General features: G+C 40.4%; 1 protein-coding gene across 2 annotated transcripts in view; it reads left to right on the top strand.

The window, feature by feature from the left end:
- The window catches only part of grik2 (glutamate receptor, ionotropic, kainate 2), a 305612-nt gene that overhangs the window by 246566 nt on the left and 38396 nt on the right, over nt 1-20650 (top strand). For both annotated transcript variants that reach the window (XM_039805547.1, XM_039805548.1), the window contains exon 14: nt 9903-10128. In XM_039805547.1, the coding sequence (XP_039661481.1) occupies nt 9903-10128 (226 nt within the window). The remainder of the gene's footprint in view (nt 1-9902; nt 10129-20650) is intronic.

The following is a 20650-nucleotide window of genomic DNA, read 5'->3' as shown; positions in this document are numbered from 1 at the left end:
AATAAGCCGGACAGAGTTGTCCCTCATCTGGCGATAGAAACCCTGCTTTCCCGTTCTGTTGGATCAGAGCTCCACAGCCTAAGTCCACAGGTACAAATTAGTTTTGCACCAAATGTATCGCAACAAGTGTTGCAAAAGTCGAAGCGCAGATTCGCCTCTTTGTGATGCGAGAGCATACAGTGACAGATTCGAGAGGTTGTAATCACGGAGTTGTGGTTGTGATGGAAAATCAACCTGAGTAAAAAAAAGTACATGAGTAAATGTTGCATTACAAGTTTGCAGCTGTCATTGTGTTCATGCAAATATCAATCTACACATTTGTGAATATTTTTTCTACAAGTGCAAATTTCAATTTACAAGTTCAGATTTTTTTACAAGCTCTCATGTTTTTTTTCTTTTGTGACTTCAAATGTGAATAATTTCACAAGTGCAAATTTTTATTTTACAAGTGCACCTTTTATTTTACAAGTGCACATTTTTATTTTACAAGTGCACATTTTTATTTTACAAGTGCAAATTTTTATTTTACAAGTGCAAATTTTAACATACAAGTTCAATTTTTTTGTTCTGCAAGTTCTCACATTGTATTCTACAAGCTCTCACGTTTTGCACCATATTTACCTTCATAGAATTTGGCCCACCCATGAGAGAGAGAGAGAGAGATATCATGGCTTTCAAACAAGCAAAGTGGCAGTTGGTCAAGGCCACACCCCCACCCTCCACCTTGCCCCCCCTCTCTCCTCCTCAATAGCTACAGACAGAAATGGCACATACTAAGGAAAGCTCATTGTGGGACTGGCTCTAGTGGCTGTAATTCTGCACCAAGGCTGAATTTCGGGAAAGAGACTTCAGATACAGTATTAGGGGACCACTAAGGCCTATATAAAAGAGATTTCAGATACAGTATTAGGGGACCACTAAGGTCTATATAAAAGAGACTTCAGATACAGTATTAGGGGACCACTAAGGTCTATATAAAAGAGACTTCAGATACAGTATTAGGGGACCACTAAGGTCTATATAAAAGCAGCATGCCATGGGACCTTTTAACCTCCCTTTCTGAAACAGAAAACCCAGAGTTTCCTTCATCTCAGGGTTAACAAACTCAGAGTTTTCACTAAACCTGCTTTCTGAAACAGACCCCAGAATGCAACAGGCAAAAACTAATTCCAGAACAACAGAACAGGATCTCAAAAACTGGAACTCCGAGAGAAAAGGTAGACTCCATGCATGAACACACTAACAGAAACGCAATGATCTGACAACAGACAAGGGGAACACAGAGACTAAGTACACAAGGTAAATGAGAGAACAAGGAACAGGTGCCAACAGGCTGGGGAACAGGTGAAACACATTAGGGCTGGGAGAACAATCAAAAAAGGCGGGAAAACACAAGGCAGGAAGTCAAACTAGACAAGACAGAGCAGCTTCGTTAGAGCCCCACTGTGTCTGAAAATAATAAACATGCACCAGCCAATTAGGATCAACTTCTCTGTTTGGTCATTAAAAAAAAAAAAAAGCTAAAATACAATGTATTACAAGGATGATTCATACATAAATAACGTTAATAAACACATCATATCCACCGAACAGCAGATTTTACCATGAGATCCACTGGTTGCCTCTTTCTGTAACATGTAGTCCTTTTGCTTTTTCTTTTTAATCAGTCCAGGCAGATGCAGAGGGCATTTGTCCTCCACTGAGTTAACATATTCTGTCCACACATCCTGTCTGAGGTGTTTAGAACGCACTGTTGTGATGATGGATGGAGCATTTTGATTATCATCCGTCTTAGTTGATCGAGTGCAGCACACTCGCAGCTGATGTGTGCACGCGTCACAATCTCGATTCAAAGCCAAGGAAAAAAAAATGACAAAATACCTACTGTTTGGGGTAATTATTGACTTCTGCTGTAAAATACAACTCTAATGGTGGCTAATTATGCAAATGTCGGCACGGGATAGTCTCTGAAGCATTGAGGCGTGTCACTCGTCTCCCAAGCAGGGACATTCCCTATGCACTGTCGCTACAATACCACTGAATAATTGAATAAGCAAACACACACCGCTGCTGTGGCTTGCTTGTTAGCTAATAAAATCCCATCTTATTAAAGGCATTGTTGATTTTTCACCTTGTGTGTATAATGTGGTGATGGCTGGCAGAGACTGAAGCCCTTTACATGGCCGTGGCACTGAGCACCATGTCCCCAGGCTATACAAGCCTGCATTGTTTTGCATTAGCCATAAGACAAATGGGAGGAACACCTGCAGCATGGTGATTAAATCACAAAGCTAAAGCGTATTGGGATGATGTGCTTGATACCTGAGAGAGGACAGACGCAGGGTATGGAAGAGTGGAGGGAGGGGGGAGGAAAAGCTGCTATATTTCTAACTTGCTTCAGCTCATGGTTGTATGATTCAAAGTGTTTATGAACTCATGAATAAATTCAAAAGAAAATAGCAGCTAGCAGACTGCATATAAGCTAGTTACAATGATAAATGCAATTAGATTAGATAGTCTTTATTGATCCCAAAATGGGAAATGTCAGTGCTACAGCAGCAAAATATCAGAAACACAGCACACATACAGAATATACAAGAAATAACAAATAGGATAGAATACTAGAACAACTATTCAAAAAATGAAGATAAAAAATACAAAGGAAAGCATGTACAAGTTGGGAATAACAATTGGCATGGTTTTATTTCAGTTAGCCTAATAGCTGGTTTGATTTGCATTGAGATCTTATGGAAAGTACCCCATGCCAATCTCTAGGTATGGTGAAGGCTATGTGATGATGTGGGGCTATTTTAATTCCAATGGCCAAGGGAACTTTATCAGGATGCATAGTATCCTGGATCCATGAAATAACTGGCCTTTAAAAATAAAAATCTGCCTGCCTCTATGGGAATTTAACAGAGGGGTGTGTATAATTATGCCCCCTGTATTTTAAAGAGGAACATTTATTTATTTACGATACATTATTCATTCACAAAGAAAATTGGTGTCCTTAAAGGTTGGATTTTTCTTAATTTTTTTAATAATCAATTTCCAGAAGATTTTTTTTATTCCTTTTTTTTAGTCAACTTTAGCATGGGTGTGTAAACTAATGCAAGCCACTGTATATTCGTAAAGTTGCACTTTCATATGGCTGCACTTTTATATATTTCAAATGCTTCTATGTAATTCATCAGGGTCTCCCGAACATTCTTCACATATGTGAAATGAGTCGTGCTGCTCCTGAGTTTTTTCTTAACAATATGCATGATGCATTGCCTCAAAAGTACAACGGCATCAGGAAGGAGGCCTAATACAGACAGGGGGAGTCTATGACAGCAGCCTAACACGGACTTTTCAAGAATACTGAACCGGTAAAACCTTGTTTTCTCATGAAACACACACCTTAAGTTATTAAAGTCATAGAGACAAACCCCCCAAAAGGTCTGTCATATTTTTACTAATGCACAGTTTTGGGCAAGTTACTGCATATGAAAGTAATTAGTTACTAGGGAAGGCAACTTTTGCATTACTTTTAAATGTCTGCTTCAATTATCTTATTAGTGTATTCTATATTATTTTAGTGTTGCTGTGGCAGTGTGGGATATGTCTGCTAACCTGATCAGTAGATCAGTAATTGATATGTGAAATGGAAACCAGAACAGACATAAAAGCAGATGCACGCACACACACACACCCACACACACACTGTGATGTAATAGCGGTAACATGACGATATATCAGCCCATACGACACACATGAACTCCACTTTCTTGTAGTGATAGGAGTTATTAATACTTCCCACCACTAGAGGCAGCAACGATTAGCATTCCTACCTGTACAACACATTCTCGTGAATGGGTTCCTATGACCTCGTACGACGAAATGTATGCACACCAATTCGTATGATATCTTACGAGATCAGGCGACCGCCTCCTGGTCACTTGACGCCGGCTACAGAGCTCTGTAAACTGTTGGCTGTATCAGCTTACCTGACCTGTAAGCTGCACTTGTACTGTATTGTCTTGACTAGACAGTAGGCTTTAGTAGAAGAAGACACAGCACAGTACTGTATGTAGCCTACATGCTAACCTAGCTTTGCTGCCCTCATTAATAAATAATCATATTCAATGACAAATACGTTTTTTTTCTTCATATTAGAAACATTACATCTGTCTCTCTTTATGTCATGTCACTGTCTTTCGTCCTTACATGGGCTGTGTACCTGGGCTGTGTTTGTGTGCTATGACAAAGACAAAAGTAACGAGTAACACGCCAATTTAAATTTCAGTAATTGTAATTGCGTTTCCTTTCTAGTTACTGCCGAAAGTAGTAGAATCACAGCAACGCGTTACTTTATAATGCGACAATGAGAATTGTGACAATGAGATCAAGTTATTATTAGCTATATATATATACAGTATATGGAGTAAACCTACAAAATGTACCACCAACCTTTGGTATATATGTAGTGTTCATAATGCAGGAACACAGCTAAGATATGCAAAATTCCCCTAAGTTTCCGAGTTTCTTAACCTGTAGTGTTCGACGTATTGTGCATATGTCAGACAGAAGGCCAACAAGTCTGCAACCAGCTTCACAGGCTCTTCAATACAGGATATAACTAGAAAAGGGCACTCAGTAGAGTGCACATTTTCCCCAGGTGTGTCTCCCTCTCCCTTCCCAAACAAAGATTAGTTCAATCTCACTCAATCAAACTCAATCAAACTCTGGCTCCCTTTCAGTCAGTTTAAGAGATTTATTAATCTAGTATTGTGCCTAACTTTAGTAGATCATAACAAATCGGGTATGGAATTAATCTGCATATGCTCCGGTTTGAAATGAGAACAAACTTTTCTATGGATGTCAGTTTGTGAGCCATGACAAAGCCCAAAATGTGGCCTGCAACAGAGGAGGAAAGGCTTGTTTTTAGCCTGCCTTTTGCTACTGAAGCAGTTGTTGATTACTTGCGGAGTGAAGAGTCAGCAGACTGATGGTATGAATCAGAGCACTCAATAAAATAGGTTTTTCGACGATTGTGAATCACAGCAACCACAAGAGGTCCTTGAGCAGACAGTCATAAATGCGCACAAAAACATTTAAGGCTAATGGGTCCAGTACACGAGATTAGCGGCGGAAAGACACACACACACACGCGCACACACACACACACACACACACACACGACCGAAAACATGATCCAGGCTTACACCTAACATAAATACCAATTCAAATTGCAAAACCTTGTATGCATGTTTAAAGACAACGTGAACACACTGTTTTTGCTTGAAATTTAAAAGAAAATGTATTCTGAACCCTGACATACACTGACCCCCATCCCACCACCCCACCATAGATTAATAACGTGACTCTACATGTAATTTATTAACTCAATAAACTTACTCTTTTAGGACTTTGCAAGTGGTAACATTGATTCTCACAGGATAATGCAGTAGTCTACGCTCTTCTTGATGAATATCAAAGTAAATATAGTCTTGCATCTCTAACAACATTAATATGTTAAATGAGTCTGCCCTCTTTAAGTCCGCTATTTGATTTTACAGAACTGGGATGATTACTGTGCACTTTTGTTTCCTGTTCCCCAAGGTCCTGGAGCGCAGCTAGTTTGATTTGTTATTTTGTTGACTCGGCACTGTTGGCCAGAAAATAGGCTCCTTAGCTAGTGTAAGCTGTTACGTGATGTTTCAGTATTTGCTAACCCAAACCCACTCCCCTCCTTTACTCGCACAGCTCAGAGAAATGAAGCAAATAGAACAATTAATGTCTTGTTTTCATCTGAGAAGCTGCATTTTCTGTGCAAGGTTGGTATAGCGGTCTGGCAGGGCCTGCAGGGTATTTCTCTTCACGTCCCTTAATTTTGTTTGTGGTTTGTGTTAGGAATTTAAATGTATGTTTTCTGTGTGAAACACTGAGGAAAAACTCTCAGAAAGAAACTGAGAAGAATGCTGTGTCAACCCTTGTGCTCTGAATGCTTATTAGAAAGTCTTCATTGCTCAATAACTAGGGCATAAAGACATTCATATAGGGTGGACAAAATAGCAGATAACCATGAGAAAGTCACTCAATTCCAGTTCAAAAAGAAGCTTAAAGCATAGTCTTTACCACTGACAATCGCACCTTGTACATTTTCAAAGGAACCTATATAAGGTATATAATAAACTGGCAAAATAATCACCGATTAATCAGTGTTTCCCATGAGCCCTTTTTACAAAAAACTGCAAAACAACGGTTTAATCTGTGACAGAAGACAGTCCAGTCTTAAACATCAAGAGATATAATGCCAAGCAACAGAAGAGTGCATCAAGAAGAGGATCCAACAAGTCCGTCTTCCCAATGACAAAATGGGCTGTTTTGTAGTGGTGGAAATCTCGAATAACTTGTAACAAAAGTGTTACAAAAGTAAGTAATGTAATCCTTTTTCCTGTAACGCAGTAATGTGATGCATTACTATTTAAATTTCGGTAATGTTACACCCGTTGCAATCTCAGTAACGTGAGTTACAACGCATTTTAATGCAACATTTAGTGGTGTTTTGTTTTTTTAAGAATTCACCAACAGCGGGAAACATTTCTAAACAGAAAAAAAGAAGTATTATTTCCTGTTGCTGTATCGATGATGACATTTCGGAGTTATTAATCATCGCACTGCAGCAGCTCCTCTGCTCTCTGATGTTGGGACTGAGCTCCTCCAACTACGCTCAAGACAAGATAAATCACAATAAGCTTAAAGCTTTAGTGCGTAACTTTTTGATATTAATGAACGTCCGATACATTATAACCATCGCCAAATGAGTTGCTACAAAGCTAATTAAGACTATCTGCTTCACACAACTCTCTCTGTATTTCTCAGCATGGCTATGTTCAGAAGATTGTGGCGTCCGGCGACTTTCCCGAGCAGAAATTCGAGTGAATATAATTACCTCTTCTGAAGTGTCCATCATGTTGTTGTAATCCTCTGTGTCCTCCTTGGTTACAAGCAACTGTGTGGAAGAGGGGTGGGGGTGGTGCACGGTCACGTAAGGCTTGTATCATGTGGACATGCCAACAGTTTTGTTGTCATTACTCAGAATTCTTCATGGGGGAGACCGAAACTACGCACTATAGCTTTAACCTCACTGAAAATCACTGAATGTTATTCACACAACTAATCAAGGCAGACAGTAGATAGATTTTAGAAATGTATTGGACTTATAGTTCAATAAATTTGATAAAATGTATACACTGTAACAAATTTCTGCTGTTTTCACAGAATTACTGCATTATGAACAAATGCTTACTGTAGAACCTGTAATGCAGTTATGCCTGTTATAGTAGTCAAATATTTTCTGTAATAAAAATTACAGCACCCACACTGTGAACGCTTATGCTATATTATATTATATTGATGAATACACAGATACTGTATAACCATCACTTTAACTTGTGTGAACAATGCTATACTGTGTACCCTTGTGTGAGTGTGCTGCTTCATCCTGTGCAGTTTTTGCAAATGATATACAAATTACATATATAAACTAGAACTGCAAGCAGTTATGACGGGGTCCAAGCCTCCCGGCACCAGTCCCCCCCCGACGCGAGTCGCCCCCGACAACCCGGGTAAGCGTGCGAAAGCGGGACCCAAAGCATGACGGTGGGGAGGCAAAAGTCAGGAAATATCGAGGGCGTGAGCCGCGACGTCTGCGGTGCGTTGCCGTTGCAAATATCCGATTAACATTGATTGAGTAAAAGGGCCAAAACTGGTCTACGTTGACTATAGTGCCCCCTAACAGCCGATCTTTGCCAAATTTGGTATAGAGCCTCAGAGTGGCATGCCGAACGAGCATCACAAGTTTCGTGTTTATAGCAATTACTACGGAAGAGAAATTGCAATTGAAAGTGTCCCATTTGCATGCATTGAGTTATCTGCCAAAACACATAAATGAGGCCGACGAAAACGTCACAAAAAGTGCAAGTACGACAAGTACATGGTCGAATGGAAGACAACACAAGGGTTAAATCAAAAACGCCATCTAGTGGGCTCAGACAATAAAAAAACGTCCAAAACATCTTTTGGACGTACATATGTTCCACCAAAACAAGTTTCTTCCCGAGGCTATTTTGCAGCGGCATCGCGGCTCTGACCGGTGCTTAGCACCGCCCATGACGATTGTGATTGGTTTAAAGAAATGCCAATAAATCAGAGCACGTTTTTCTCCCATCCAGGAATGTTGTATGGACTAGCCAGACCCTCCTCCTCAGCGCTGTGGAGGAAGGTCTGGCAAAGCAAGACTATATATGAAGGGATCTATTAGGAGACTTTGATCATGTTCTGGTGTAAAAATTGTCATATTGAATACAATTGAATGTTGAATATTTTTGCCTTCACAAACCCATATTCAATTGACCAATTGCATTGGAAGCTCATATCCCATATCCCTTTCAATCTTAAATGTGTCTTGGTGTATGCAATTTCATGACATGAACCAGTTAATACACAGTGTAAATATTCACTCAAGCAGTAATAGAGCGGATTACTCACTCGCCATGTTGATCTAACTACGGCTGATTGTGGTTTCGGCTTGCTCTTTCCTCCCAATCACCCCGCATGAGTCAACGCTGCCTAACATTTCAGCTCGTGTGAACAATCCTTGTGATTTACAGAACAAAATGCGTGACTAAAATCTACAGAATGTGAAGCATTGCTAATCTACAGCCACTTCGATTTGATGACAGGATTAACCAGCTGATTTTACAGATACGGGAAACTGAAAAAAAGAGGACAGCATTCTCCAACAGAGGCAGGCCCAGGGAAACTTTATCAGGCATGTGGTGATGATGATTTCAGAGGATCAGACAGCAGAGAGCTTTTTTTCTTTTTTTTTTTTGACCTGGTATTTCTTTTAGTTATTGCAGGATTTCGAATATTCAGATTCAGTTTGACTAAACAAAAAGGATATTATACATTCTGCAATGCTACGGTTGGATTAGTTTGGATTTGTTTACTATTTGAATTTGACAGCTATTCACTGGTGTACCCGTTGCATTTTCCAAGATCTCTCGTATGGTTTAAGTGCAATCAGCTCTGGATCCCCATGTGAAGGCTCTGGGAAGCCCTCCACGGCTCTCTGCCTGACTTGGAGTGTAGGTGGTTATCCGACTCGCCGTGTATTCACAGCCACCGCTCTCGCCTTATCAGCAGTCTGAAGCTTGCATGCTCAATCGCCTGATTTGTCAAGGGTGACTCCGAAAAGATTCTGATAGGCACTCCGCAAATCACCCAGTTGATCTAAAATATCGACCAGCCACAAAAAGTCATTACACACAATAATGGCGGCCAGGACCTTGAAGATGTGACTTAATTAGGTTTAAAATGGCTTCAAAAATGCCTTCAAATCTGCTCCCCTGGAGAGTATGTGCTCTTGGATTTTTCTCCGTGATTACAGGTGTAGAAAGTGAGGCACACTGCTACTGACAACGCCGCTGCTGATCCTAACTATAGGTGATAGCAGCGGCACAGACAACAGAGATGTACGGTCATACAAAATCACACTACATGTTGAGATAAAGTAAAAAAAAAAAAAATCTACTGCTGCTATTTAACATGCTTCTCCTCAGGCATAATGCAATTTGGAGAAATAATTAAATACAAATAATTCTGCAGTCCTTGATAGAGCTGTATACATTGGTACTATTTATATACTATATATAATGAGGGATTTGATTGCTCTGTCTTTCATTGTTCTGTTAGTGAGAGACAGAAATAATTCTTCATTAACCTCCAACCTAGAACTTCAAATTCATCAAACCACAGTGTGGCTTTTACAATAAATACATGTGACAATGTTCCTTGTGTCTCAGTTAGGATTTATTTTCTTACTCACATTGCCATTCTGTGTCTCCTCACAGAAAACCAAGATCTCCACGTATGATAAGATGTGGGAGTTCATGAGCAGTCGGAAGCACTCGGTGATGGTAAAGAACATCGAAGAAGGCATTCACCGTGTGCTCACGTCGGACTACGCATTCCTCATGGAGTCCACCACCATCGAGTTTGTCACCCAGCGCAACTGCAACCTCACCCAGATTGGAGGCCTCATTGACTCTAAAGCCTACGGGGTTGGCACGCCAATGGGTATGTATGCTACAATTATAACACACCATGTTTTGCTGAGGCAAAGCATAAACTCTTATGCCTGTATCATACAGTATCCTATATGTGCAAGGTTTTTTGATTAAAAAAAAAAACATGCAAGAATTAAATCCTCCTTCCAATATCATGGATACAGTCAGCCATGCCAAAACACTTAATATTCAATGTAAAATAATCTCAAAATGAAGTAGCACAACGTGGCGTCAACATAAAACACAGCGCTTACAAGCCGGAGAGCGGAGTTCACTTTGCGGCGAAAACACAATAGCCTACTTTCCCCCAGGAAACGCTTGTTCGTTCCTCAGGAGTGTTCAATCCAAATCACGATCTTTTTCCTAACCAGTCGTTTCGGTGCCTAAACTTAACTGTCATCCCTGTATGACAACTACCATGTATCCTAAAATACTTTTATTTTAGGTAGATAATGGTTTATTGGTAAAGTAGCATTGACCCCATACATTTTGTCCACACCGGGGATTCAAATAATTCAGCAGAGGCAGGGATATGTAGACCAGAAAGGGGGAAATCTCCCCCGCCCCCCCCCACGCAAATCGCACCCTGTACATATGTATTCAAAAACTACCGGCTACTCAAAGTAATTGCGTTGCAATTAGTGCCGCTGTGGCAGGCAACAACAGGATGAAGCTGTCTTTTTTTAAAATTGCGCTTCCTTTTGGCCCTTCCCAGCTGTCATGGGAGCCAAGTTCAACCACTGTTTTTCTGGGTCAATGCCTTTTGGTGCGCTGAGTCTGAACAATATCATGAGTCCATGCATAAGCCATGTGTAGTCATGTGTTTTTAATGTACTTGCATGTGTTTCAAGCTTAAAAGCATGAAAGCATTGAATGCAAAATTAAACACAACACATTTGGTGATCTGATTTTATGACACTTCATTTTAAGGGTCAATCAATTCTACATAATTTCCTAAATGTTTACTGCAAAGAAAATTTAGTACTAATTAAAGGGGAAATGGAATTTTCCTTGAAAGAAAAGTTCAATTTCAACCCACTAAAACATCCTTTTCTTTATGAATTTATTTATTTATTGGTATATATTTATAGCCAGACTTTTATTTTAACATATATTTTCTGAATTTTTGCATGTTCAGCTGGCTGAAAGACTAGGTCTAGGTAGCGCTAGCAATTCCATGGAAATGTAGCAATTGAACACTCTATTTTTCACTATAATCAATAAGAAATTAGACAGTCCTTTCATGGAACTTCTTGGAAATTGTTTGGATCTATTCTAAAATTCCAAACCGTAAAAGAAAGTGTGACCAATGAGCCTGTTCTACCAAAAGTTAATGATGTTTTGGATCTTGTGATGGAAGCGTGTAGGAAACGGTTGTACTCTGACATAGCAGTGAAAGGTAAAGGTGTTGAGGTCAGAGCTTAATGTTCTAAATGTCCGTCTTCAGTTGGATTTAGTTAGCAAATCATGGCAAGAAGATTGGGAGTTATGGTTTCAATTCATATTCCGAGATTAAAGTCGGACATTTATGAGAAAGAAACCGTATCAGATTTGTCTGATATTAAAGTGGCACATTTCCAAGAAAAAGCTTACAAATTTACAAGAAAAACAGAGCTTTTGTTCCCCTCCTTAACCAGTGGCGCAGCATCTGTCAGGTGTGCCATTCCAAGTGGGCCGGATGCATGCCAGACGCACTTTTGATCATTTCGTGGCCAGGCTTCCTTGGCGCACCTGTGGCACACTTGGTCACAGGGTGGGATCAGAAAGAAGGCATTGTTATTAGAGGTGGGTGCATTAGAGGCTTTGGCAATCGTGGCTTATCACAGCCACTACTTTCACCCCCTACAGTCACAGAGCTCTCTCCTTCATGACACACTGACAGTTTGGATATCCTGTAGAGAGTTTTCCTCAGAGGAAACTTATTGATGTCTGGGACTAGGCACAGAAATTATTTTTATACTTTAGTATTGAACCCAAATGATGTCTATCACATCATGTTGTTTGTAGGAGCCACGTGTTTCTCCTGTATGTTTATTAGGGCTGGGTATCGTTCAAAAAATGTCGATACAGTACGGATATCAATACCGTGACTTCGATACCAATCTTATAAAACAAAACAAAAATGACACATTACCACACAAATCTTTTAATTTATTTCTCGTGTAACGTTAGACAGCCAATCACAAACATTATTGGATCTTGGTAGAAGCATGCTGCATACTTATTGGCTGACGCTGATGAGTTTTACTCCTTAGGTATTGAAATTGGGTATTGAATGACGAGGCATTTTTCGATACTCGATACTTTAGAGGCTATTTGGTCGGTTCCCTTAAAAGTATTGAATTCTGTACCCAGCCTTAATGTTTGTGGTCTCATTTGTGTTATTCATTAATTATTATATTATGCACTGATATTGTAGGTGGTGGGCGTGTTCACCGGGGTTTGGGCGGAAGTGATATATAGTTGTTTGTTTCCCCTGTTCATCTGGTTTTTGGGCTTTGACAGAGATGGGGTGAGCCTGGGAGCGAACACTTTCTGTTGCATTCTATTCACATCACAAACTCATTTTGCATTTGGCAACTGCTGTACTAGTGGTATTTTACGTGTGAAGGAATACATGATTGAAATTGGATCTTCAGCACGTCATAGTGTTCTTCATCTCCCAGTGTTTAGTCCCTCGCGGCTGCATTTTTTTTATTTTTTTTGGACTGCTTACAGCAGCAACATTGTTCATTGCAGCCACACATTCCTGTAGGCTATGGTAATTAAAATTGTGGAGCTTTAGGCCAGCCTCGTTTAAAAAAAAAAAAAAAAGATGACACATGCAGCCGGTTACCTGGTGTTTAGGATGGAGACGCCGGGTGATAGACTGGGCAGGAATGGATGGTCCTGAGGGAGTTAATAAGATGATAAGTGGAGCAAAAAGTTTCAAGTGATTTATTGTGGAGCTGTGTGAACTGTTTTCAATGTGTCAGTCTCCAACACAATGCAGAAGAAACTGTGTAGAATAATTAATCAAAAGGCGCGTATAATGTGCACATAGCATTATAAAATGTAACCACAAAGGAGTATCGAAAGGAGTTAATTGCCACCCTATGTGGAATTTGCCTTGGTGATTGGTGCATACATACACAAACAAACATTAAACATTAAATAGGAAATAACCAATGAATCCAGAAACAGACACAAATATATACAAAATAGCTGTTTTGTGTAAGAGAAAGAAGGCTGAATGGGTTTAGTGCAGAATGCAAAGAAGTATATTATGTGCAATGGGGAGATGTATAGTCCAGGATGGTTGGGGGTTCAATGACAGTGGGGGGTACGGGGGCCTTGTTGGTGAGGCTGACTGCAGAGGAGAAGAAACTTTTTATGGGGTGAGGTTGTGGCCCTTCTGGGGGAAAGGTTCAAACTGTTTGCGTCCAGGGTGAGAGGGACCAGCGGATCTGCTGTGATGCAACAGATTCAGCAGTGTAAAGGAAATGTCTTCAGTAATACTAGTACAGTGGTAATGGCACCAGAGAAAACCGGTGTTGATATTTACATGTTGAAAAGAAATCTTGCCAGCACCTGCAAGCTATTATCCAAAAACTACAGCCCAAACTCGGTTGGAGCACAATTCACAACAGCGTCTCTTCAAAGTCCCCATGCTTATGATAATATGGTGATTCTTGGCTAAAATCCAGAGTATTTCCTTATTGCCTTGTGCGGTGCCAGCAGCGTCTGGTGTTGTGATGAGTTTGAGCCAAACTTGCAAAGTGAAGCGATGTGGTTCCTTGACAAAAACACGTTTTGCTTTTCCGTTTTTCTGTCATATCTACAATGTTATAGTTTCAGATTATCAGAAATCCCCGTGAGCAAAAGTGTTCAGATTTCCAACTATTCTGAACGCTCTGGTTTCAACAGTTTGTACTCCCGGCTAAGAGTTACGCAACTCTAAGCCGGCCTACTCCGGCCTTCTATGATTGGTCATCTGCTCCATGTAGGCAGGACTGGAGTGTTTTTTTTTAAGCCACTGCAGTGTTAACTCTGTAGCTACTTGCTAATGGCAGTAAAATATGTCATCTTGGCTGCCAGTGTTGTTAAATTCTCCCCAATTTTGGGTCGCATTACTGCTGAAACATGTCCGATTGGGTGGTGTTTGGTTCAGAAGCCTGAAGTTTGTTAACTACAACAGATAACTTACTTATAAAATAAAATAAAAAAAACAATAAGGCCTATATAAAGAAATCTCCTGCTATCTTTACCTGGCTGGATACTTAAACACAGGCTTTTCCGGAGTTACGCCAAAATCTGTGACCCTTCAGAATGTGTGACTGTAGAACCGGTCTTCCTGCCGTAAATCATTTTGTGACTTTGCCGGAATAATCAGACCCTGGCAAAGGAGTTAATTAAAACTACATAAAAATAGTGTTCTTTTCACTTTTAGTCTCATTAAAAGCTGTGTAAACTGTATTCTGGTGCGTTTACGCTGCAATACATCCCTGAGGGTAACCCATGTGGAGGAACACTTAGCAGGGAAAATCCTTTGGGCTATCTCCAGCAGGCAGAACGGCAATACATAAATATAGGGATGAATAAGGAGGGTGGAACATTACAATTTGTATGTTTGAAGGTGCAACATTTGATTACAGGGCTCAGCAGCAGATAGTCATAATCCTGTTATAAATGCAGTGAGAAGAAAATCTCTGGTTAAGTACCCGCAGAATTATAACTTCACATGATGACCTGATGCAAAAGGCTGCTCCTAATCATACTTATTCACTGAGAGGGGATTGTAAAATAGTTCCTACAGTGTTTATGCTTGGCTTGTTGAAAGACATGTCCTATTATTTTAAAGGATGCTTCTGGTTTACTTAATACCTACGTAGAAAATATTAGAAACATACTATAAGACATAGAAGATGAAGCTAAAGTTAAACTAATAATCTTGTTGCCAATTTATAGTATTTATTTGATACAGAATTGCTGATAGCATTCTGATACAGTCTGTAACACCTGCAGTGAAAATATCTTTGCACATGTACTGTATTATTTCCAGATGTTTGATTGCAGTTTATACAAATCTTTCATATTGTAAACAGGCTGTACAACAGATGACATGAACCTTTCCTACACTGGCCTGAATGAAGGCATCACTCAGAGGGCTGTCATTGGGTTTTGCTTCAGATTGTTAAAAATGTAGGTAAATGTAGGTTCAGTTGATTCTCAGTGGAGGTTTTTCAGGCTTGAATCAGAGCTTTGTACAGTTATGTATCCTTTATTAATTTTCCTCCAACCATTTAAAGGATAAGGCTTAAGTTATTCTAAATTGTTCCCACAAAAAGATCGAAACCAAAATTAAAGCTGCAAGCAGTGTTGGACGGGCCCTTGCTCCTCTGCGCGCGTCAGGGTTACTGGCGGACAGCGCTCCTTGTGACCGGGTATTTGAGCGGCACTCAGACACTGCAAATCTTCAACAATGAAAAGGGAATTCTCTGCTGAGTTCAATGATACCTCATACAAGACTCTACGTCATACAGTTAATTAGCTGTGAAAGGGGCGTGGCTAAAGCATAGGGGGCGGGCAAACCATGACCAATGAAAACGGAACTCTCTGTTGAGTAACATGATACCTCACACAATAGTGTACAAGAAACGGGTTATTAGTTATTAAAGGGGCATTAAGCATATAGGGGGGGGACTTTTTGCTGAGTTCAGTGACACCTCACACAATAGTCTACATCAAATGGGTCATTAGTTATAAAAGGCGGCGTGGCCTGAGTACATGGGCATGGTTAAATTACAGGGCGGGGGGGTCAATATCACATGTGGACCCCACATTATAAGTTTCATGTAAATCGGAAAAAGTTTGTCATGTAAGGCGGATTTCCTGTTGCCAGCGGGAGGCGCTATGACCGAAAGTCAAGTTTGGCCTGTAGATGTCCTCAGGCCTGGACCCTTGTCAAACATGAGAAATTTTGGGCAGATATGACAATATAGACTAAAGTTACAACAACTTCTTTGTTCATCGCTAAACACTCAAAATGGGCGCCACGCCCACACCGCTTAACAAAGAGTTTTTCTTTTAATAACTTTTCATCTTTAAGGTGTTGGGATGGTACAGACCAAATTTGAAATCCATTGGAAGAAATCTCTAGTAGGAGTTTGTTAAAGACTTTTAGGCCTACTTCCTGTTGCCACTAGGGGGCGCTATGACTTTGAGCCAATATCGGCCTGTAGATGTCGTCACGGTTGAACTCTTGTGAATCCTGAAAAGTTTCGAGCCAACTGGACAATGTACACTCAAGTTACACCCACTTCCTATTTCGATGGAAAAATGCACAAAATGGCCGCCCCGCCACGGCCATGCCCTATGATGAAAAGTTTTTTATTTTATATACAGACCAAATTTGAAGTTGATTGGATGAAATCTCTAGGAGGAGTTTGTACGACATGTGGAAATGACCAAAATTGCACTAATTTTGAACTTTCAATTCCAAATGGCAGACTTCCTGTTGGGTTTAGGTATGGCCCCACATCAAGATGTTGGGTCTGGGAACTCACCATTGACGGAGCTCAATCCGAGGGGAGTGATAAATGGTTGTCTTTCAAATTATCTCTGCACGCAATAGGATAGCGCTACAAGCAAAGAAGGTAGCAGAGCTAGTTGATAGATTAAACTTTTGCTGTATCCGGTCGGCAAAACTCAGAACACATCTTCCTTTTTTAAGAATGATTTCAATACTGTTCTTTGTTCTTTCCTCAAAGAAAAGCTTAACTCCAAGTCTTCCAGAAGACCGCTGTTCCCAGCAGCAGCAGCAGCCATAAGCCCGCCCACCGACTCTATACACAATGTGATTGGCCTGACCAGAGTTTGGTTTTTCCAGCTCGCAAGCCAACGGAGAGTGCCTAGACCCCCCTGGCTGCAAATTACATTTGCTGCCACTAGGGTGCGTCTAGATTTCTAGGCTAGCCATAGGTAGGATTGCGAAGATCCAGGACTTAGCCAAAAAATGTCAACAACTTCTCAGTCCCTCCCCCCTTTCTGCTAAAGCCCAAAACGGTCTCCTAAGCCCCTCCCCCCACAAGGGAGAATGAATGCGTGCGCATGAGCAGTAATTGACACGCAGTTAGACCCCCCCCCCCTGGCCCTGATTGGTGCATCTGAACAGGGAGCGGTGGATTTTTGCAAATCACACTACAGGCTGTAGGTGGTGCCAGAGGAGCTGGATTTATTTTATGTATTACCTGCTTCATGTAGTTCTACTTGGACATAGGGTCAGTTTCAGCAAATATGACAGAAATTTAGTTTCATAAGGCTTACCTACTGCACCTTTAATATCCAGTTTTAGCCCTTTTATTTCACTTCAAGGTGCTTTAAGGTTGTCAAATTTATCATATTCCCCACTGTCTGACAGTATCACATATTGTGTATTTGCGCTTCATTGAAGCAACATTGTGTTTACAACCAGTGAAATATTCAAACTCAAGACTCATGTTTGTATGGCTGCCCCATTCCATCAGATGGAAATACTCTGCATGTTTCCACAATTCAGCCTAACATTTGGTACTCGACGATTACCACTAGAATAAAAAAATCAGAAGTTATTAAAAACCCACACATTTTGACAAGAAATGTCACATTTATACTGTAGAAATGATCAGAAAATTGGCAACAACCAAATATCATCAGCATCAGCCTTCAGAAATCTTTCTACGTGGAGGATAGATGATATCCAGTGGCTGTATCATACTGACAAATCGGGGAAATGTCCTCTGGGACTGTGAGTGTTGGCAAGGTTGTTTGCTGCTGTTTGTGTATGCTCTGCTGGTCAGCCACAGAAGGTAATTTGAGTGACTGTTTTTCTGTGTGTGAAAACAGTGGAGGTAGGCTATATTTGCTTTGGGTGATTGCATTTCTTGACTGATGTGCTCCTTTTGAAGGTTTGCTACAGTGTGTGTGTGTGTGTGTGTGTGTATGTATGTGTGCGTGCATTTGCTTTTTGTGTGTCTGAATATATGCCTAGATGACTGTATACATCTATTTATATTATACATGTGTGTGCATGTGTGTATGTCACTGAAAGAACGGAATGAAGGGAAAGTGAGAGCTCGCCTGTGGCAGCGTGTGCACCACACAGATTGTCCGTACTGAAGAAAGGAGGGGTGTTAGCATCATTACTCCCTGGTGGACCATTCACATGCAGTCAGAACAAGGTATTTAAATTGCTAATCCTACCCTTTTAGTACCCTTTACCATATACAGCCTGTATTCCCATGTAGCCAGGCCATTTAGCATATATCTCATTGACTTGAACAGAGAGTAGGTGTCGGCCTGCATTAGTACTTGGGCCCTGATAGAGCCACAGCACTCAGCGCTCGGCCCCTTGGCAGCTCTCTCAGCTCTGTAATGGACAGACTTAGTTCACCTCCCAGCTGTTAGTCATAGCTCATTCTAATGGTGTGTTTACTACATGAAACCTCTACTGGCCACTTCTGTTAATTCTCAGGACAAAATGTACACATATGAAAGGCCGTTGTAGAGAAAAGATGGATCCTGTGTGTGTCAGGAGAAGTTATTTTTCAGTAGTTATTTTTCTCTATAATTTTTGGTTTTGTTGAAGAGAATTACATAGATTTATCAACCACCTTTTTAAGATGCACAAAACATCCCCTGTGTTATAATTTGCAATATTAGCATGTTGCTATGACAGAAGGTTTTCCAGGAGCCCAGAATCCATTTTAGGAAAGAAACCTTACGTGCCTGTGACTGTGGCTAAGCAGGTAGAGAGGGTTGTTGTTGTTAATTGCAGGGTTCCTACTGTCCACATGTTGAAGTGCCCTTGAGCAAGGAACTGAACCCCAACCTCTCTCAATGATTGGGCCTGTGCCTTGTATGGTAGCTTGCAGCTATTGGTGTGTGAGTTAATGTGTGCAAGGGTCAATGAGAGACAAATTGTAAATCACTTTGGATAAGAGCTCCATAGAAATGCAGTCCATTCACCATTTACCTGTTATGGCAAAGTCACAACTCTACGTGAAATATGCAAATTCTTGAGAGACTCCATATTTCCTATGTCTGCACCATTCCATCAATTGGAAATATTCCAGATGTCTGTTTATAATTATAAACATATTACCACAGCAAGTTTGTAATGACTTGCCCACTGGGGGGTCAGTAGTTAAATAGCCTAAATCTACATAACCCAATGACACATGCAACAGAATGCAAAAATATAAGAATTGGCATGATGGTTAGTCTGTCTCTCTATCATTTTAATATCTTAAGAATTATATTGGCCAGATTAACTTGACATTTGCTGTGAATATTAACATTCACCAGACGATGAAGTCTGTACAAGAAGTCAGTGAATTCCTTTCAAAATGCATGGAAAATTAGTAAAAGTCCAATAGTAAGGGAGCAGCAGTATTGCAAAATTGAAACATGTATCTATGTGTTTATTCAATTGACAGTGTCTGCATCATATTTTTATATAGGCTAGATACCTGAAAAGTTATACACATTTTAGAGGAAAACCGGTTATGTGTCCATATCGACATGCTGTGGTTCGGAAATGAGAAAATGTTATCAAGCCATCCCTAATTATATGATACCAATACCGTGACTTCGATACCGGATCCTGAGCCATACTTCTTTCAATACCAATTTTATAAAACAAAACAAAACATTCAAACATTACAGCCAAAATCTTTGTATTTATTTTCCAGCTCCTACTACGTGAGCCCTGACTCTGTGCTTAACGTAGAGTATTTCCTGCGTGTCTCTACGACGTGTAGCGTTAGACAGCCAATCACAAACATTATTAGATCTTGGTAGAAGCATGCTGCACGCTTATTGGCTCACTGACGATGATGAGATTTACTCCTTGGGTATGGAATGACGAGGCATTTTTCGATACTCGATACTTTAGAGGCAGTTCGGTCGGTGCCTAAAAAGTCTTGAATTTGGTACCCAGCCCTAATTATAACTGAACAAAAAGCAAAACAGTTAAAGTGATTGTTCGGAGTAATTCACCCTAGGGTCCTTTGCACCATGACCTCGAGCCAAACACCCCCCCAGAAGCATTGGGAGAGTTAGCTAGAGTAGCGTTATCAGCTGAATAGCTTAGCGCGGGGCTAATGGACCCACGTTTGTATCTTGTAAGTTACCCCACTAATAATGCCCGAAATGATACCAAACGTCTACAAGTAGTACAAATAGGTTATGCTCTCATAAAACGATGGATTGGAAAGTTTGTAAGTACACCAGAAGTTTATGAACACTTGCCTGCTCTCTTCAGCTCTCTGTTGCTGCTGCTACCTGCAGTTAGACGAGTGCTTAGGGCCGTCTACAAATTACTACACCGAAAAGAGTTACAACAAAAATATTTATTAATTCAATGATTAAATAAGGTAATGTCTCCAAACTTACCTCAATTATTACTTGTCTCCTGCTAGTTATACTACAGCACTTACTTAAAAAAAAAAATTAAATTAATAAATATTTTTGTTGCATCTCTTTTCGGTGTTGTAATTTGTAGACGGCCCTAA

The sequence above is a fragment of the Perca fluviatilis genome, chromosome 7 (genome assembly GCF_010015445.1).
Source record: "Perca fluviatilis chromosome 7, GENO_Pfluv_1.0, whole genome shotgun sequence".
NCBI lineage: Eukaryota > Metazoa > Chordata > Actinopteri > Perciformes > Percidae > Perca > Perca fluviatilis.
Note: the sequence above shows the minus strand (reverse complement) of the source record. Positions and strands in the feature narration are given on the sequence as shown.